The 17,338-nt window shown below is 31.3% G+C and overlaps 2 protein-coding genes across 5 annotated transcripts in view; both read left to right on the top strand.

Annotated features, from left to right (window-relative positions):
* Nucleotides 1–17,315, top strand: part of LOC139489612 (receptor-type tyrosine-protein phosphatase epsilon-like) — a 30,742-nt gene extending 13,427 nt beyond the window's left edge. The window contains exons 10-24 of the mRNA XM_071276213.1: nt 1,675–1,762; nt 3,751–3,818; nt 4,300–4,336; nt 4,716–4,813; nt 6,431–6,562; nt 6,820–6,965; nt 7,669–7,804; nt 8,685–8,834; nt 9,269–9,368; nt 13,315–13,388; nt 13,791–13,916; nt 14,434–14,544; nt 15,161–15,312; nt 15,813–15,948; nt 16,953–17,315. Of these exons, the coding sequence (XP_071132314.1) occupies nt 1,675–1,762; nt 3,751–3,818; nt 4,300–4,336; nt 4,716–4,813; nt 6,431–6,562; nt 6,820–6,965; nt 7,669–7,804; nt 8,685–8,834; nt 9,269–9,368; nt 13,315–13,388; nt 13,791–13,916; nt 14,434–14,544; nt 15,161–15,312; nt 15,813–15,948; nt 16,953–17,033 (1,635 nt within the window). The 3' untranslated portion in view covers nt 17,034–17,315. The remainder of the gene's footprint in view (nt 1–1,674; nt 1,763–3,750; nt 3,819–4,299; nt 4,337–4,715; nt 4,814–6,430; nt 6,563–6,819; nt 6,966–7,668; nt 7,805–8,684; nt 8,835–9,268; nt 9,369–13,314; nt 13,389–13,790; nt 13,917–14,433; nt 14,545–15,160; nt 15,313–15,812; nt 15,949–16,952) is intronic.
* The window catches only part of LOC139489619 (multiple epidermal growth factor-like domains protein 10), a 297,206-nt gene that overhangs the window by 227,484 nt on the left and 52,384 nt on the right, over nt 1–17,338 (top strand). The gene's annotated exons all lie outside the window — the stretch shown is intronic.

Below are 17,338 nucleotides of genomic sequence, written 5' to 3'. Positions count from 1 at the left end.
TGTGCAGAATATGTCGGTGTTAACATGTATTTAAACATTTGACCCTCGTTAGACAATTTTGATCTGAAAAAGTCATTTTGATTTGAACAGCTCTTAAGAAAATACAGAACAATCATATAGTCCTTTAAAGTCTGTCAATCAAATTTTAGACGCATTCACTGTTACAGTAGTAAAATTTGTACCTTTTGTTCTGAAAATTTGCTTGCAGTTCATTAAAATCTGTTTAACTATATGTACAAATTAACATGATGTCGAATATCGTATAAGGCTAATACAAAGACTGAATTGCAATAAGTGGATAAGTGAAAAATTGAGTTCAAGGGACTGAACATGACTTATTTATTTATTGTTCGATCTCTTCAGATGTCGTACAAATCAGGATAACCGTCTAAGACTAAAGTAATTCAATAGTGGCAATGCTTAATCACATAACCAGATACTATTAGTTACATAGTGCTAGAAGATAGTCACCTAATACAGTATATAAGGGGTCAGTAAATTCCATATGGGGTGAGAGCGAATTTACTGACCCCATATATACCGTATTACGTCACTAGCACACTATGTAACGAATTTATCTTACCGACTATCTTAACGTGAAATTTAGACTAGTGACCTATCAAAATGAGCCAGTCTTCGATATTGTTAGCATTAGGAAATTATCTACTTCCATTGATCCTACAAAACTATGCCAGCAATAAGAATTTGTTAGGTTTAAATGCGTTTTGTGAATTTATTTACATCTTTATTATAAATTTCTTCGTCTGTTGAAACCTTTAAGATTTTTTTCCCAGTATCGGTTTGATTTTTATAAAGGGAAGTAACACCACCTCTAATCGTGTATGAAATAAGCCCCGTCTCATTTTTATCTAATATGGAATATAAAGGGACGTAACACCACTACTAACCGTGTATGAAATAAGCCCCGCCTCTCTACTAACCTAATATCAAATATACACGGTCTCCACGAGAACGCTTTTTACCAATTATATCCCTAGAAATGTGTAGGAGGTAAGATAAAGTTTTTTTTACGGCGGTGCATGAGAACAAACAGTTAAAGCAGTCGAACAGTACTTATTTTATCAGATTGTTACTTTATAAACATCAGTAATATGACGAAAGACGCATTGTTCCGATTTAATAGTACTCAACGTTGAGATTAATTTTCTAATACTGACTAAAATTAACACCACTAGATCTGGAATTGAACGATTCGTCATATGCAGTCTAGCATCATTTTAACAGTGTTCACTTTCAAATTTTACTTATTCGCAGTATGTAGAATCATAAGTGTAATCACATTGTAATTACAGATATTAATGAAATGTTCTTTTAATGTAATTGCAATTAAAATAAAATCTATGTTAACAGCCAAAAACACAATGTTCAAACATCTAACATTTATACATTTAAAGAATAGGATTACTAAAAGTGCCGGTAGGCTTGTATCATAAAAAAAGAGTGTTAATGCCACACCACTGTAACAATTAGAATATAAAAAACATATTTTGACTGCGGGTTGTGTTTAATTTGATCCTACGTGTTGTTCAGCTGGTATCTTCGTCTTCTTGTTCTGACAGTATTTGTAGCATTTATTTAATCACTGTGCTTTTTTACCGAACTTGTTACTTAATAGAACGGATGTGTTAATATGATTAAATTTTACTTTTTTAGCTCTTACCTAAGGGACTTGTTCATGCTCACACTGAAGGTTCAAAAGAAGAAAACAAAGTTAAAAATCGCTTTCTTACAACATGGCCATGTACGTATTGTCTCTTCATTATTTTTATACCTATAATCTGTATCGGACAATAGTCTTAAATGTAGGCACACATATAGAACCTCTAGAGTGGGTCTTTATAAAGCTCACTATTCATGGCCCTAAGTGCGCAAGACAAAAATGTTTTCTCATTTTGTTCTCCACTTTTACTTTATTTTATATAATTCAGTTTTATATTTTTTGATATTTGAATAAATGAATAAAATGAATGAATGAATACCTAGATAAATGAATAAACAAGCATATCGTCGCTGTTATGCAAAAACCTCGTATCTCAATTTTTTGCGGAAATCTTTTTATCGATTATTAAGAATTAAATATGTATGTTCCACTGAATGCGAAAATATCTGATCTTCTAACCAATCATTAACCCGAATTCTGACAAGTGACGAAAAAGTGTAGTCGGATTGGTGAGACATTTTGTTGTGCGAAAATATCATATCTCAAAAGAAAAAAAAGATGGCACTAGCAGCTGAGATTATAACAGGTTCAGTTTTGTCTAATATATTATGTATAGCTTAGAAAATACAATATAGGTGCAGAAATTTTTGCTCGCCTTGGTAATTGATTGGTTAGAAGATACGATATTTTTGCATACATTGGAACATAAATATTTAATTCTAAATAATCGATAAAAAAAATCAGTTTTTATTGCCTGGTGTAAAATTATGAAAACCTTAGATACGAGGTTTTTGCATAACAGCGACGATATAACTATTATTAACTATTCTAAATAAACATATGCATTTTACAGTTTATTTAATGAATGGCTTATTTATTTTGAATTTATTAAACCATAAAAAATTTTTTTGACTCCTCACATTGAATACTGTAAACTAACTTAATTTCGCGAGCGATTTATTTTCGCGACTTTCGCGATTAGAAAAATGACGCGAATTTAAATCGTCGCGAATATGTATAACTTGGATCTTTCCTTATTTAAACAACTCTAGTAAATAAGAATATCGCGAAATTAAATAGCCGCGAAGTTGACTAGATAAGGCTAAACGCGAAATAAAGTATCCGCGAAAATAAGTTGGTTTACAGTAATCCGCTTCGCGTTATGGTTCAATAAATTCAAAATAAATTATTGCCATTCATTATCAATAAATTTCTATTAAAAATAAGGCTCAAAGATGTATATTAATACGAATAACAACGTACACAGATGTTTGCCTATGAAAACACAACATTAGAGAGGGCATGTCGCCATAAAAATTGATAACATTGAAAATAAAGCTAATTGTTTTAACCAATCAGAAGACAATAAATACACCAAATTTATGTATAAGACAAAATTTTAAATGTTTGCTACTCCTTATTTTTCTTCACTATTTCATTTTTTATATATTTATATTTTACTTAACGATCATGATGAATACACATATAAAGGCAACAGTAGTATACCGCTGTTAAAATTTCATAAATCGATAGAGAAAAAATTCCGGGTTACAAACTAAAACTGAAGGAAATGTATCAAATATAAGAGAACTTCGACACAACAGAGACACAACACCGTAATGTAAAACATAAAGAAACGAACTATAATGTAACAATTTTCCTGACTTGTTACAGGACATTTTAAAGAAAATATGGTGGGTTGAACCTGGTTTTATGGCATGCCAAACCTTCCGCTTTAATGGCAGTGTTAATTATAACATCAAAATGACAATATTACACGACAGGACTACAATAAATAAATGAGAGAAAATATAGGACAGAGAAACAAACGAATAATAGCGACAAATGTATCAATGAATACATGAATACACCAAAAAACTAATAAATTGATAAATAGAGCTATCCCTGAATGTTTTGACTATACAATTTGACTATTCTAAATGTAAAATTTCCAATGTAAGTGTTTAATTATGTCATATGTATAAACAAATATTAGTGTTACATGTACATTTTGGTGTACACGTTTAGTATACGTAAATATTGTAAAAACCTTAACTGTTTTCTTGTAGATGACCACTCAAGGGTTGTGCTGACTAGATATAACACATATGATTACATAAACGCTAGTTACATTGATGTAAGATAACTCTTTTATAACGTTTTTATTGTCAAGTAAATTAAAAAAAAAAAAGTGTAATACATATTTCAGAGTCCATAACATCTATTCATGCAATGAAGGCATTTAGTTGAAAGATTTGGGCGCCTGATACTTTATTTGTACATTATTACATTATACTTGAAGAATTACATGTCATTGACATCGTTTGTTTTTACTAAGAGCAGAATTGCATAGCTGGTAGTACTGGAGGAGACACCTTATTCTATTGACGCAATCGATTTCCGTCCTTTTGGAGTTCATGCGCTTGCCTCTTTTTATTTTCTTAATTGATCTTCTTAACCGATTATGAGATTTAAACATCGGTAAGTTAATATTGTTGAATTTACAACCATGCTTGAAAGTGGAATAAATTATATTAAAGTATTGACAGTGTAGTTAATAAAAAAAAAGTTTTTATTGTCATTCTGCTTCTAACAATATCCAACCTATTTGATTTCAGAGCTATAACAAAGAAAAGGCATACATAGCAGCACAAGGTTCGTTTATCATGTTTATATTAATAGTTTGATAATTAAAAAGGTAGATTTGCATTCAATTTAAGTCAATATTTTTTTTTTATATATTTAATGTCTGTTTAAAACATGCTAAATTGGCCGGTTTTTGACTAACATTAAAAAAGTGCCTTTTACAGCCGATAGGGCATTATCAAATTTTAGTTGGTTCGTAAAATATTTTCTTTGCTTAGTAGCAAACGCTATAGAATATAGTTTAAATCGAATCTTCTATCATTATGACTTATATATTTATGTCGGATAGGGGTTCGGATGCATTATTCAGGTTCAAACTGAACCAATGATATATTATGCATTTTCTTTTTTTGTTTAAGTCCTTTAACGCTTTTTGTTTTGTTCGTAGGTCCAAAAACGAATACCATACAAGATTTCTGGCATATGATATGGCAGGAAAATGTATGCAAAATAGTGATGGTAACGCAACTAGAAGAGAGGAGAAGGGTATGTACTTCTATTAATATTACTCCTTTCAGTCACATTATATGTTAAACCCCATGTATAAGATTTTTTTTAGTTCAAAGTCATTAATGTGTATTGAGGTTCTCAGATAGTTTAATAAAAAAAATATACACTCAAAGTAGGAGACCAATCCAATGCTGATGCAACCGATCGCAGTATATATGGCATTGGTTTAAACCGCTTTGTAAACATTTACGTTTGTTACCTTGATATTCTTCTTCCTAATCTATTTAGGATACTTCTGTTATCTTAATTCATATGTGACCTTTTGTACCAAAGTGTTCAGATTATATATATTAACGTAATAATTAATCACATTAGCAGCTCAATGTTTTCGGTTTCCTCAGTAATCCTATATGTGCAATTTGTGGGGGCTAATTAGTATAAATAATCGTTCTATTACTGATCGATTTTCCTTCCCATAGACAGTTTTACGCTTGATGAAAGCAATAGAAATAACGTCTTCCGTCACATAGTGACGTCGCTGATAACTTTCCGCAGTTATTGTGACGTCGCTGATAACTTTCCGCAGTTATTGTGACGTCGCTGATAATGCCTGCTCTCGTCTCATTGTATTGATGCAATAATTACGCAGCGACTAAGCACGGTGATATAGGCACATGGAAGAAAGACCATGGCTCTTATCATCCCTCCATCCACCTGTATGATATATTCATGACATTCAATTATACTAGGCTTGTCGGTTTTGGTGCTTGTATTGACAGGACAGACAGATTCATAGACATCGATGCACATGTCATTGTCAGTCTTTCAGTCAGTTCTAAGAATCATCGACTGTGGTAAATTAAGTATTGTTGACACATAGCGCTTGCAGTAAATCAATAAATGTTCAGTAGGACTTTAGACAATTCAGAATGTGTTGACGTGTAAATGTACATATCAACTGAATGAACATTCTGAATTTAGTATGAACAGATCCTAAATGTCTTACCACTTTGATTGTCTCGTAGTAGTATATTCAACTCCAGTACAGTTGGTTTGGGTTTGAACCCTGGCCGAGGCATAAAAAAATTGCTAAGAAGAAAATTGCTGTGTTTGTTTTCCGCTAAGCACATGGCCTAAATGAGTAGAATGTAAAACTGGTCAATTCGGAGTCGGAATCATGCGTCCGAGTAAAGTGATAAGTTTTCATGTGGACTGTTACATTGTGAATTAATCGTTAAAAAATCAGGTTCAGCATGACGGTCTTGTACAATGCAGGGCTACATTTCATGTTACATTAACATGGTCTGGTTCTGAATATTACCGAATTACATGATAAATCCAAAAAATACTGATGCTTTACTAGTGGTATTTCTTGTTTTGTAAGTGTCTTCTTTATTGATAACAAAAATATACCAGTGGTAAACTTGTGTTTCATAAAGACATTATATCACCTAAAAAACAAAATTGCCCAATTAAGAAGATCATCAAGAAATAATTATATAAATAAAGACGACCGATCGTTCAGTGCAGGATCTTCTTTGTTTGAGTATGTTTTGCTTACAAATTGAATAACAAATCTTTTTAAAACTGACTAAAGCAAGGGTAAATATATTATCTTCATGTCACATGCACTTTTGAACTTTTGTATTTCAGAAAAAATGTGAGCAATACTGGCCTGAATCTGTCGATAAAGCAACCATGGTAGATAACTTTAGACTTACAATGACCAAGGAGACGTATCATACAGTTTTTGTGTACAGATTAATTGTTGTTTACAATAAAACGGTAATTTAATTCACTAATTCCAATTAACAGCAAAATGTTGGTAAAGTTTATGCAATAAGTTTTACATTGATATTCAATAACAAGCAAACTTTCAATTTAATCTCACCTTAAACTCAACGTAATAGTATTTTTCTATTTCTGTATATGCTAATAAACAATAATGTAGTGTTTACTGCTTATAAATATATACACGGTATTGTAGAACAAAAAATAGACTATAAGCTCAAATTTAATGTTCTTACTTCTTATAATTGTAGAACAAGCAAGAAAGGGAAGTTCATCATTTTCATTTCACTGAATGGCCAGATCATGGTGTTCCAGATAGCGTCAAACTGGTCACATTTTACAGGAAAGTGAAAAGCGTTACATATGATATGAATGGTCCAATGGTTGTCCACTGCAGGTAGAAACATATACGATATAATACCAAAATATGAGAGTTATCCCAACATCTGATTTTCTTTTGAGTAGATATATTTTAAAGTCATTGTAGTCATGAACACAAATACATCTCATATATCTTAAATCAGATATACATGTATATTTGTTTGTAGGATTTTTTTCCGACTAAAAGACAACCATTTCGCATACGGAGAAAGTGAGGTTGATTATTCCCTTAAGCACGTTGTAATCAGTGTTTTCATATTATATATCCCATTTAAAGTAGGAGGTCGGATTCAAATCTTATTATTTTACTCGATATTGGAGCAAATGACCGACTTCAAACTAAATGACAAACTTGATGAGCTCAACTTAATACTTGTCAATTTCCCATTACTCCTTTTGAAGTGCTTGCGGCTTGCGAAGTTTTATGTAATATCGTAATTTGTCGTGCAAGTCATTTAACAGAATTCTTCTATCGGTAAATGATGTCGAATTTATAAATATTGCCTTCACAAGTGACATATTGCACTCCAGCATTCAGAGTAAATTAATCTGTTTATTTATCAAATAATAAGCAGAATTTTAGAAGGTTTCCATTGTGCAATTTCAGGGCCTAAAATGTATCCCTCTCTTCAGTTGTATGATAACATTCTGATATATGAGTTTGACTGTCCCTTTGGTATCTTTCGTCCCCCTTTTATATGTATCATGTTTTGTTTTAGCGCTGGAGTTGGTAGGACAGGCACATTCATAGCTGTGGATGCTCTTTATGAAAACAGCAGGAATGTTGGTTTCATTGATATTATGGAATATGTTCAAATGATGAGAAAAGACCGCATGAATATGATTCAAACACATGTATGTATGATTTTCGACAATACAAATATGAAATAAAAGTCATGGCATTTGAGAACACAATTTGAAAATGGTATAGATTCGTGCGACGTACACATTTTATTTCTTAGACTCTTAGTGGTTTGTTGCAAGATGAAGGACTTGTACGTTTCTGATAATAAACCTTGGTTTTACTATGTTTGTATATGTTAAACATTCCCTCTTCAGAGGTAAATTGACAATATTCCACCATTAATTATTGTTAAATATCTGATGCTATCTTGTTCAACAATATAATATCGATTTCAGTGCAGTAAACACTTGTATAACATAACCTTTTTTATATCTATTAGCATGGTTAGATATAGGTCAGATTTGCATCAACGTACTGCTGATAAAGCAATCTTTGATAGAGTAAAAAAAGATTCATCACAGAAGCAAGTTTTATCAATAACAGTTCAATTTTGTTAATTATACAAAAGAGGAGATATGGTATGATTGCCAATGAAACAACTATCTACCAAAGTGAAAATGAGATAAATATAAGAAATGATAGGCAACCGTACGGTGTTCATCAATGAGAAAAACTCAACCACATAGTAAATAAAACTAACGACTTAGTTTATAACAAAAGGTATTCGAAAAACAAATATGACGATCATGAACCAATGGCAACCAATGAAATACATGCTCTTGACTCATGACAGTCACATGAATAAATGTTGCAGAGTTGAACATGTTGGAATGGGTCATTTCCTCCATAATTTGTTTTTGCGTCAGCTTTATAAATTGTTAAAAAAAAGTTTGTTGATAGTGCACGTGATAACTCTAGCGTGTAGACAGGATTTGAATACCGTATTTCTAATATGATTCATTCTTTAATATTGTCATGTTACATTTGCAGGAACAATATGAGATCGTGTTTGAAGCACTGCTTGAGTTATTTACTGTTCCAGATACGTCCATTCAAAAGAATGATTTCTGTGGACAACTTCTAAAGCAAGATAATAAAACTTTACCAAAAAATCAAACAATGTACAGTGAAGAGTTTCAGGTAACATATATTGTTATCACGACGTATTCTTAACAACCAGCATGCTTACATCTTAAGCGTCCCCAAAACATTTTTTTTATAAATTAAAAAAAAATAAAAAATAAAAAATTACACATGTAAAAGTTGTCTTACATGTAACATTAACGTATATTTAACGCACTGTGTGGCTGTTTGTAGAAGATGACGGATAATATTAATACATCGTTTATTCTTATGTTACTTTGCAGTTTAAATGTATGTACTAACATGCGACCAGTTTGACAGTACTTGTGTTAAACTGGAAGACAAAATATGCAATGCATGATTGTTTGAATGAAGTTTTATTATTGTTATGAAATTCATTTATATACTTTTGTTTGATAAGAGAGTCATATAACTATATATCGCATATATGTTCTTATATATTACTTCATTTTCTTATTTTAACATTTTAGAGATTGCAGACGCTGAGACCATTATATTCTGCGAAAAGTTTTACTGCTGCAAATTCTAAAGAAAACAAAACAAAGAATTCTTCGACAGCTGTTCTTGCACGTAAATAGTTTTAGTACTAATACACATTTTCAGACCGTGACCTAACGAGTGTGTTGTCGTTAATTGAAAGCAATATTAATAACGATGAACATATTGTTTTAGGTAAAAGTCATATAAAAACAATGTTATCAACAATATTTTATCTAGAAGAATGCAGTGTTATGTTTGCATACTATAGGACTTAGTAAGTAAATTTCTTTCTATAAAAACATCTAAATATTAATGAGTTTCCCTACTTAATTAAAGTATACGTATGCAACAAATTATATTTTGGTAATACATAGATTAAAAAACAGAAACTTAAACAAACAACGAGTATGACATTTATTTTTATTTTAAACATATGTAGACAATCAATAATGATAATGAAACGGTCAGTTATACACAATCATTGATAATAATAAAATAAAGAAACATGTATTAAAGATATCTATGACAATATTTTGCTACAAACCAAGTTTCCGAATAGGATTCACTGAAAGGAAATAATCCACTACATGGTTTGGGTAACTGAATGTACAAAATTACGTTGAAATGTATGTTGTCAACGATTATGGTAAGGTTTGCGTACACAGGGAGATAACTCGAATTCAAATAATTGAAAGAAGGAGGGACCCGCCATTTTGAATTGCTTTGATTTACCAATGTTCGATAACTACAATCTTATCGAAAATAAAACAACACCTACCTCATAATCGTCGTTTTGATGTAATTCCATCAAAATTTGAATCGTACAAGTAACGTTATGACCTTCAGTTTGTTAGTTTTCATTTATATGACGTCACGTTTAGCCATAACGTCTTTATGCAAAAACAATTCATGAAGTTTCGCGGAGTTTTATTTTATTTCATAAATGTGCATTTTTATGCCCCCGCCGTAGCAAAGGGGGCATTGAGTTATATCCTTGTCTGTTTGTACGTTCATCCGAATGTACGTATCATAGTGTACGTCCGTTTTTACAAAATTGGTTTCCATTCTCTAACTTTAGTCTTCCTCAACCAACTGATATAAAACTTATGCACAATGCTTTTTGCCACAAAACCACAGAATAGATTTGAATTTTGATGTCGTCCCTTTTACAGTTCTAGATTTATGAATGGTCGGACAGGGGATACCTTTCTCCATTCTCCCGTCCCCTTTCTCTTGTCTCCCGCCATAAAACCTAAATAAAACTAATGTATGGGAAGCTGATTTCAATAGAAATCGGTCTAATTTCTTGTTTTTATGGCTTGTCCCGTCTTGTCCTTTCACAAGGTAGAAGTGTTGTTTATTCTGCTTCAAGAACCCCAGTAAGTCTGATGCACGCCGTTTCCGATTTTTTATACAGTATAAATACAAATTATAGACACTATGAAAAACGGCACATTTTTGTGACACTTTTAGTCAATTTAGTTTAAAAATTTACATAATGCGCCATGTGTTTTACTTATAGAGGATGCACAGATATTTTTATTGCATAATTTTTACGAATGACAGAATGTTGAACTTGGTCTTTTCCGCAAATTTTTATACGCACACAACCCACACGTTTACATCATTCGAAATGTATTTTATTTTTATCAATCACTTTTACAACTGACGGAGTGTTCTAATAGTAATTTTTTATGGATGCATTAAGTCACAACTATTGTATTGTGTCGTCCTGAACATGCCTGAAGTATTTGCCACTGGACATTTTACAACCTCTAATCAAACAAACTAATTACTTCTATGCATTAATCAACTTTGAATCAATTTATCTAAAAACAAGGATGGTAATATGTGTCTCTACACACGGACTCACTATAAAATCCGGGAAACTGTTAGTTTTTAGTCTTTCTCCTTATATAAGAGATCGTAATAAAGTAGTGACGACGCTCGGAGTATTTTTATGAGGTCGTTTTCTGAATTTTTCGTTTCTGTTCTCCAACTTAAGTTTGCTTTTACCAAATGTTAAAAAATTTATACGTAATGCTTTATAATCTTTCATGTTTATGTAATAGGGGCATCATCAGTGTCCCATGTACACATTATCCATTTATTCCAAGCTCTAACGTATTATTTCTTTGTGTAATGCATTATAATCGGAATAACATAACTGTGGTTGAAGAGTAGCCACAGTCAATTTGATTTGACGGTCGCAAATTTCCGTTTTACTGTCTCCCCTACGCGTGGACAGTAAAACTGCATTTGCGAACATCAAATCGCCAATTGATGATGGGGATTCCTCAACTACAGTGCCGTAACTCCTGTGAACTTCATTGAACTGATTTTAATTTATTGAAATGTGGAAGATTTTCATATTACAGGTCTACATAACTGCATTTCTTATTTTAAATATCAACAATACATATACGGCTGGTCATTTGTATTCCAAGGCCATCGTCTGTTTCGTCTTTCATCATGTATAAGGAGCATGTAATTTGTTTGTTTGGTCAAAGACCCAAAATCTGCACATCATGTGTAACAATTGAACAAATAATACCAGTAATCTTATATTTCTTCCGCAAGGCTTCCCTGCTTAGTCATAAATGTTTCACGATCATATTTGAATAACATTTGTTGATGTCTAGATTTAAATGAATGGAATAAACACGGCTGCTGTAAATGACTTTACTATAGTCAAAACTGATGTCTTTTCATCCAATTGCTGCATACAAACAATTTACCAAACATGGGGCAGTGAAGCAATTTTCATTACTTTTAATGGCAATTTGAATGCTTTTCTAAGATTTAAAATATTACAGTTTGAAGCACTGAAAGAATATAAGTGTTTCCTTCAAAATCAGAGTCTTGTACATGTATTAATACACAAGTATGACCAAAGTTAAACACCTACCCTTCCGACTGATAGTTGTGGGCATAAAAGTTAAAGAGACGACATCAAAAGTTTAATGTAGGATAAAAGAAAAAACTTAATTCACATAGATTGTTTTCTGACCCTCCCCCTCCCCCTCATAACTTAATTTGGGAAAATTGATTAACCGATATGGCTATATGTAAAATCGATGTCAAATTAACAAAACTTGCAGCAACTTTTATCCCCCCTACCCACAAACTATTTGAATTAAGTTTTTTATCCTACATTGATCTTTTGATGTCATCCCTAAGTTAATCACGGTTTTCTCTCATTGATTATGGTCAATCCCAAAGTGTTACAAGACAAAATGATTCTTTATAAAAAAGATGCCATTAAAGATGACTTTGTTCTTTGCAGATCAACAAAAAAAATATTTTTGTGTTTTACAGAAATGAAATTTAAACACATATAACGGCCATTTCCGTAAAAACGAGTTCGGGGACAAACCAATTTTATTAGCTCATTACAATGCAAATAGTTAATTCCTCAAGTTCACAGTTTTTTTTACAAAAACGGTGGACCCGGAAAAGGGATATTTTTTGCTTTTTGTTGCCATGGCAACGGGTTTTTTTTTTTACCCAAAAATAAAAAAATCTTGTTTTTAGGATTTTTTTTATATTTTTAATTAAAATTTATTATTAATGAATGGACCACAGTTATTTATACATGTTTTATTTAGTTTTATTTTTTTATAGTCACTCGCATACATTATTATTTCAGAAGAATTAAAATACAATTTTCCCTAAAAATCGTAAAAAATCGGAATTTTGAGCTTTTCACCTGAAAAAACGGGACGGGCGATGTTCGATTTTTTTTCATTAAATGATTGGGTAGTCCTCTCTGAACAAATTGATGTATCATATTGATATAATATCACTAAGAAAAAAATCCAGGTTTCATGCAAACCTTACCTTAAGATTAAACTTGTGTATTATGCATGTTATGCAATACATAAGTTTTATCAACAACAACAAAAAACAAAAAAGTATGCAAAATATACAAAATAAACTCTTTAATCGTCATTCGATCCTATAGCTATAAGATGCAATGTTGTTATTACATGCGCTAGAATATAGAATTGTTTTTTTTTCAAATGATATGTTGCAGATGACAATTACAGACCTTACTTAATGTCTTATAGTAAAAGCAGAAGTGACTACATCAACGCCGTGATAATTCCAGTGAGTTTAATTTATTTAAAAAGTCTTCTCCATTACTACATAAAAACATAGGATCTCAACGTTCAATCGAGTACCCGATCATCGCGCGGTAGTATTAAGTATTGAAAACCAAAATAACACTTGATTAATGGGCTGGCGGTTTAGAAATTATCATCTGTAAAAACATAAGTAGGTCTAAGATTATTCAATTGTATCTTTAAATGAAATTCGATTTAGTGAGTTAATTGCAAAAACAATACACACAATTGAAAAAGCTTCCCATAAAAAAATGATTTACTTTAGGTCAGAATCTTGATATATGTTATAGACTATTCATCATTACAAATTCAAATGAATTTACTGTGATTTTAAATCTTATTTAAGCCTTTTATCTTGATATATATTTGAATTATTTTATTACAGGGCTATGCAGCTGATAGTAAAATGTGTGTAACACAATGCCCACTTGTTGAAACTGTAATTGATTTTTGGATAATGATGTATGATCACAGTTCCAGAATAATTGTTTTGTTAGATCCAGAAAATAAGGTAAGATTAATGTTTTGTTACTTCGGATATCATTGAGTATCTAGTAATAGTGATCTTACGAAAAACCTCTTTGTCTAGCTGATGTCATCATTTTAATGTTGACTTGCTTTCAAACAAAACGAAAACAGGCAATTCACTGGTATCACAACTGGTATCGAAATACTATTTCGATATTAAAGTGTTGACCTTGGACCTGCTTCTCCTTATGAGAGGGTTTAATAACCTAATTATAAATATTCATAAAGAAAAAAAAAACATTTAGAAAATACATTTTGAAAGCGAAGATTTCCGAAACTTTCGAGAGTAAGAATAGGAAGTGAATACAAATTGTCGCAAATATGTTTCAATGGGATATACATGTAATTTGTATAAAAACAACAACGTTATAACGATATTGAATTGCTCTAATGTCCTCTGACACGGAATATATAAACAAAAAGTTGTTGCACAGTGCTAAAGAAGCGTGTATCCTGTTTTTAGAATTGGTCGATTACGGATACATTTTATTTCTCTCCAGGGTGCTCCATTATGGTTAGACAAGAAAGAGATGCTCCAGTTCGATAATTTCAGTATTGTAAAAGAAACTGAAAATGCACCGGAAGAGCCTCAGCTAACTTTACATCATACGGTAAATACGATCCTATAAGTTTATACAATTACTCAATTCAGTAAATTACACCATTTTGAATTTGTACAGAATTTGGCGAACGTAACACATTTCTTGACTTCTCACAAGCTCAGGGTTTATACCTTTTGAGTTTCATTTGTCGTAAAGAACGAGAAAAAATATTGTTAAACTTAATAATTATGAATATCTTACGACATACTAAACCGACATTTCGTCTTCAGCCGATGTTGAAAAGAAAAAAATAATTTATATTCGTCGGCATCAAATTCAATACTCGCGACATATTTCATGAACAAGGAACTCATTCTTATAATAACGTATTAATATAAACACGCCTCCTTCACATTCACACGCTTGAATATGTATATAATGTGTTTTATTTAATTTGTTATTGCGTGCAAACACGCGATTTCTAAGTACAATGCTGCTCGTGTCTCAGACATGTATAACTTGAATAAAACTAGACTAAGTAATTTTGAACAAATCAATTTTTCAGATCAGTTAAATAATATCGCTTTAGTATAAATTTTCTCCTAAAAATGTTTAACCAATTCAATTTAAAATCCACTTGGAGTAAATCTACAAAATATTATTTTAGTTTGATATTCCTTTACAGAAAAATAAAGAACAGATCTCAATTAATGTGTTCACTGCTACGGATTGGACAATCAGTAATGCACCACCTTCACCAGAATATATTTTAGATCTTCTGCAGCGTGTACAAACCTGCTGGGAAACACACAAATGTCCTATCACTGTAGTGTGTAGGTATGTCCCTAAAACTAACGTGTAGATTAATAAAGAAGGTTTACATTTACATATGGAACTTTATCACATGTCTACGTACTAGTCTTACTTTTCGAAAACTGTTCAAATTTCTTTAATTCATTTTAGTCTGAAAATCTAATAATAAAAACTATCGTGTCAAATTGTCAATATCAAAAAGTGGCATCATATACCAAGGGGTTATCACAAGGGAAAAACGGCAACAGTAAAGCATAAAACATACAGTACTACTATAATATGTAGAAATCATGATAACGACAGTTCAACACGAATCTTAACGTAAATCATCGTGTACTAAGCGTCCCTGTTCTACAAGTGTCGACAGCTGCCGAAGAGCAGGACATAAGCATGGGAATATTTGATAGTGTTAATCGTCACTCTAATAATAACAAATGGTTATCACCAAATGATAAAACGTGTTACTACCTTTTTTATTAATCAAAATAATAACATGATTTTGCAATCGGTTCTCAATATTTCAGTGATGGTTGTAGTAAGAGCGGATTATTTGTGGCATTGAAATTAATTTTGAACAAAATGCAGATTGATGAGGAAATTGATATTTTCCAAGTAGTGAGAGAACTGCAAACGAGGCGACCAGAAATCCTTGTGGAATTTGTAAGTGTGTTTAGACGGGAAATTAATAAGTGTATGTTATATTTTTCAATCATTGGATATAACATTATTAAACATTGACATTGTCCCATCATTTGACAACAAAATATGCGAATAAGAGATGACAATCAGATATTTCAAAACAGTTTTTTTTATAGAATTGTTGATATATTTATATACTGAAGCTTAGATTTACGTATACATGTAGTTGTAAATCTGAATGATTTAAAGAATCCTAATGATTGTAAATTTACCGTGTGGTTTAAGCGAGTACATACAATTAATTAATGAACTTTTCCTATAACATGTAAAACATAACATTTAATGACTGTAAAAAACAGATGATGAAAATTGCCCATTATGATTTATAACATTTAAGAAATTGTGCCATATGTAAGTCTTACTTTATCTCGTGCAAATAAGCAATCAACCACTGACTCAAATATGTCCTAAGTATTGTTATTTGTTCTGTTTCTTCATAAGACATGTACATTCCCGTGTTCTATGATTGAAGTTTTAAGACATTCTTGATTACAACAAAGATTGACTGAAATGGCAATTTTCTTTAAAATATATTGAACAAGTGTACATTTTTTATTTGTGCGAGATTTTTAGTGTAGTAATTCTACCATGTAATGAAATATTGATTATACATTAAGTGATTCTATTCTCAGTCATAATTACACCCAATGGAAAAAATATATGTTACAACAGTTACTGCATTCCATGAACTAAACAAATTGTCCCGTAAAATATGTATATGATATTTTCAGTCTTCAAAACTCGGGTGCTACCAACCTGTAACGTTTGTTATTTTCAACGTTTTGAAGGATTCAGTGTTTAATAACTCCTTTATTTAAAACCAGAAAACTTTACCCCAATATCTAATATTTCAGATTTGCTCTTCTTTCCCTTTTTGGACATTAATTAATTTTGCAGAAAAGACACTCATAAAATTTTGTATGAGTGACCTATCTTTTAAATTTAATTTGCTTTGTCAATTGTAGGATCAATACGAGTTTTGTTACAAGTGTGTCAGAGTGCTACTGGAAGGAGATCCAAACGATTCATTGTATGCGAATACTTAGAAAATTCTTACAGTCTAAAAAGGCGTCAATATTTTATGTCTTTTCGTTTTGTGTAACCCATTTTATATACCTTTTATTATTTTCTCCACAGTATTGTGTGATTTGTGTTAATGGTTATCAAAGGTACTTGTGTTAACATTACCATGCAAGTTTAAAACATTTATTGCAAAACCTATCAAAAATATAAACGGATGCAGTTCGTAGTGTTTGAACGATCGAATCATTTGTCATTTATAAAAATCCAATATACTTACCTCCATCAATGTAAATTACAAAAACAAATAGTAATAAAAACGTTCATTATT

This window comes from Mytilus edulis, chromosome 1, assembly GCF_963676685.1.
Source record: "Mytilus edulis chromosome 1, xbMytEdul2.2, whole genome shotgun sequence".
Taxonomy (NCBI): Eukaryota; Metazoa; Mollusca; class Bivalvia; order Mytilida; family Mytilidae; genus Mytilus; species Mytilus edulis.
This window is presented reverse-complemented; position numbering and strand designations above follow the sequence as displayed.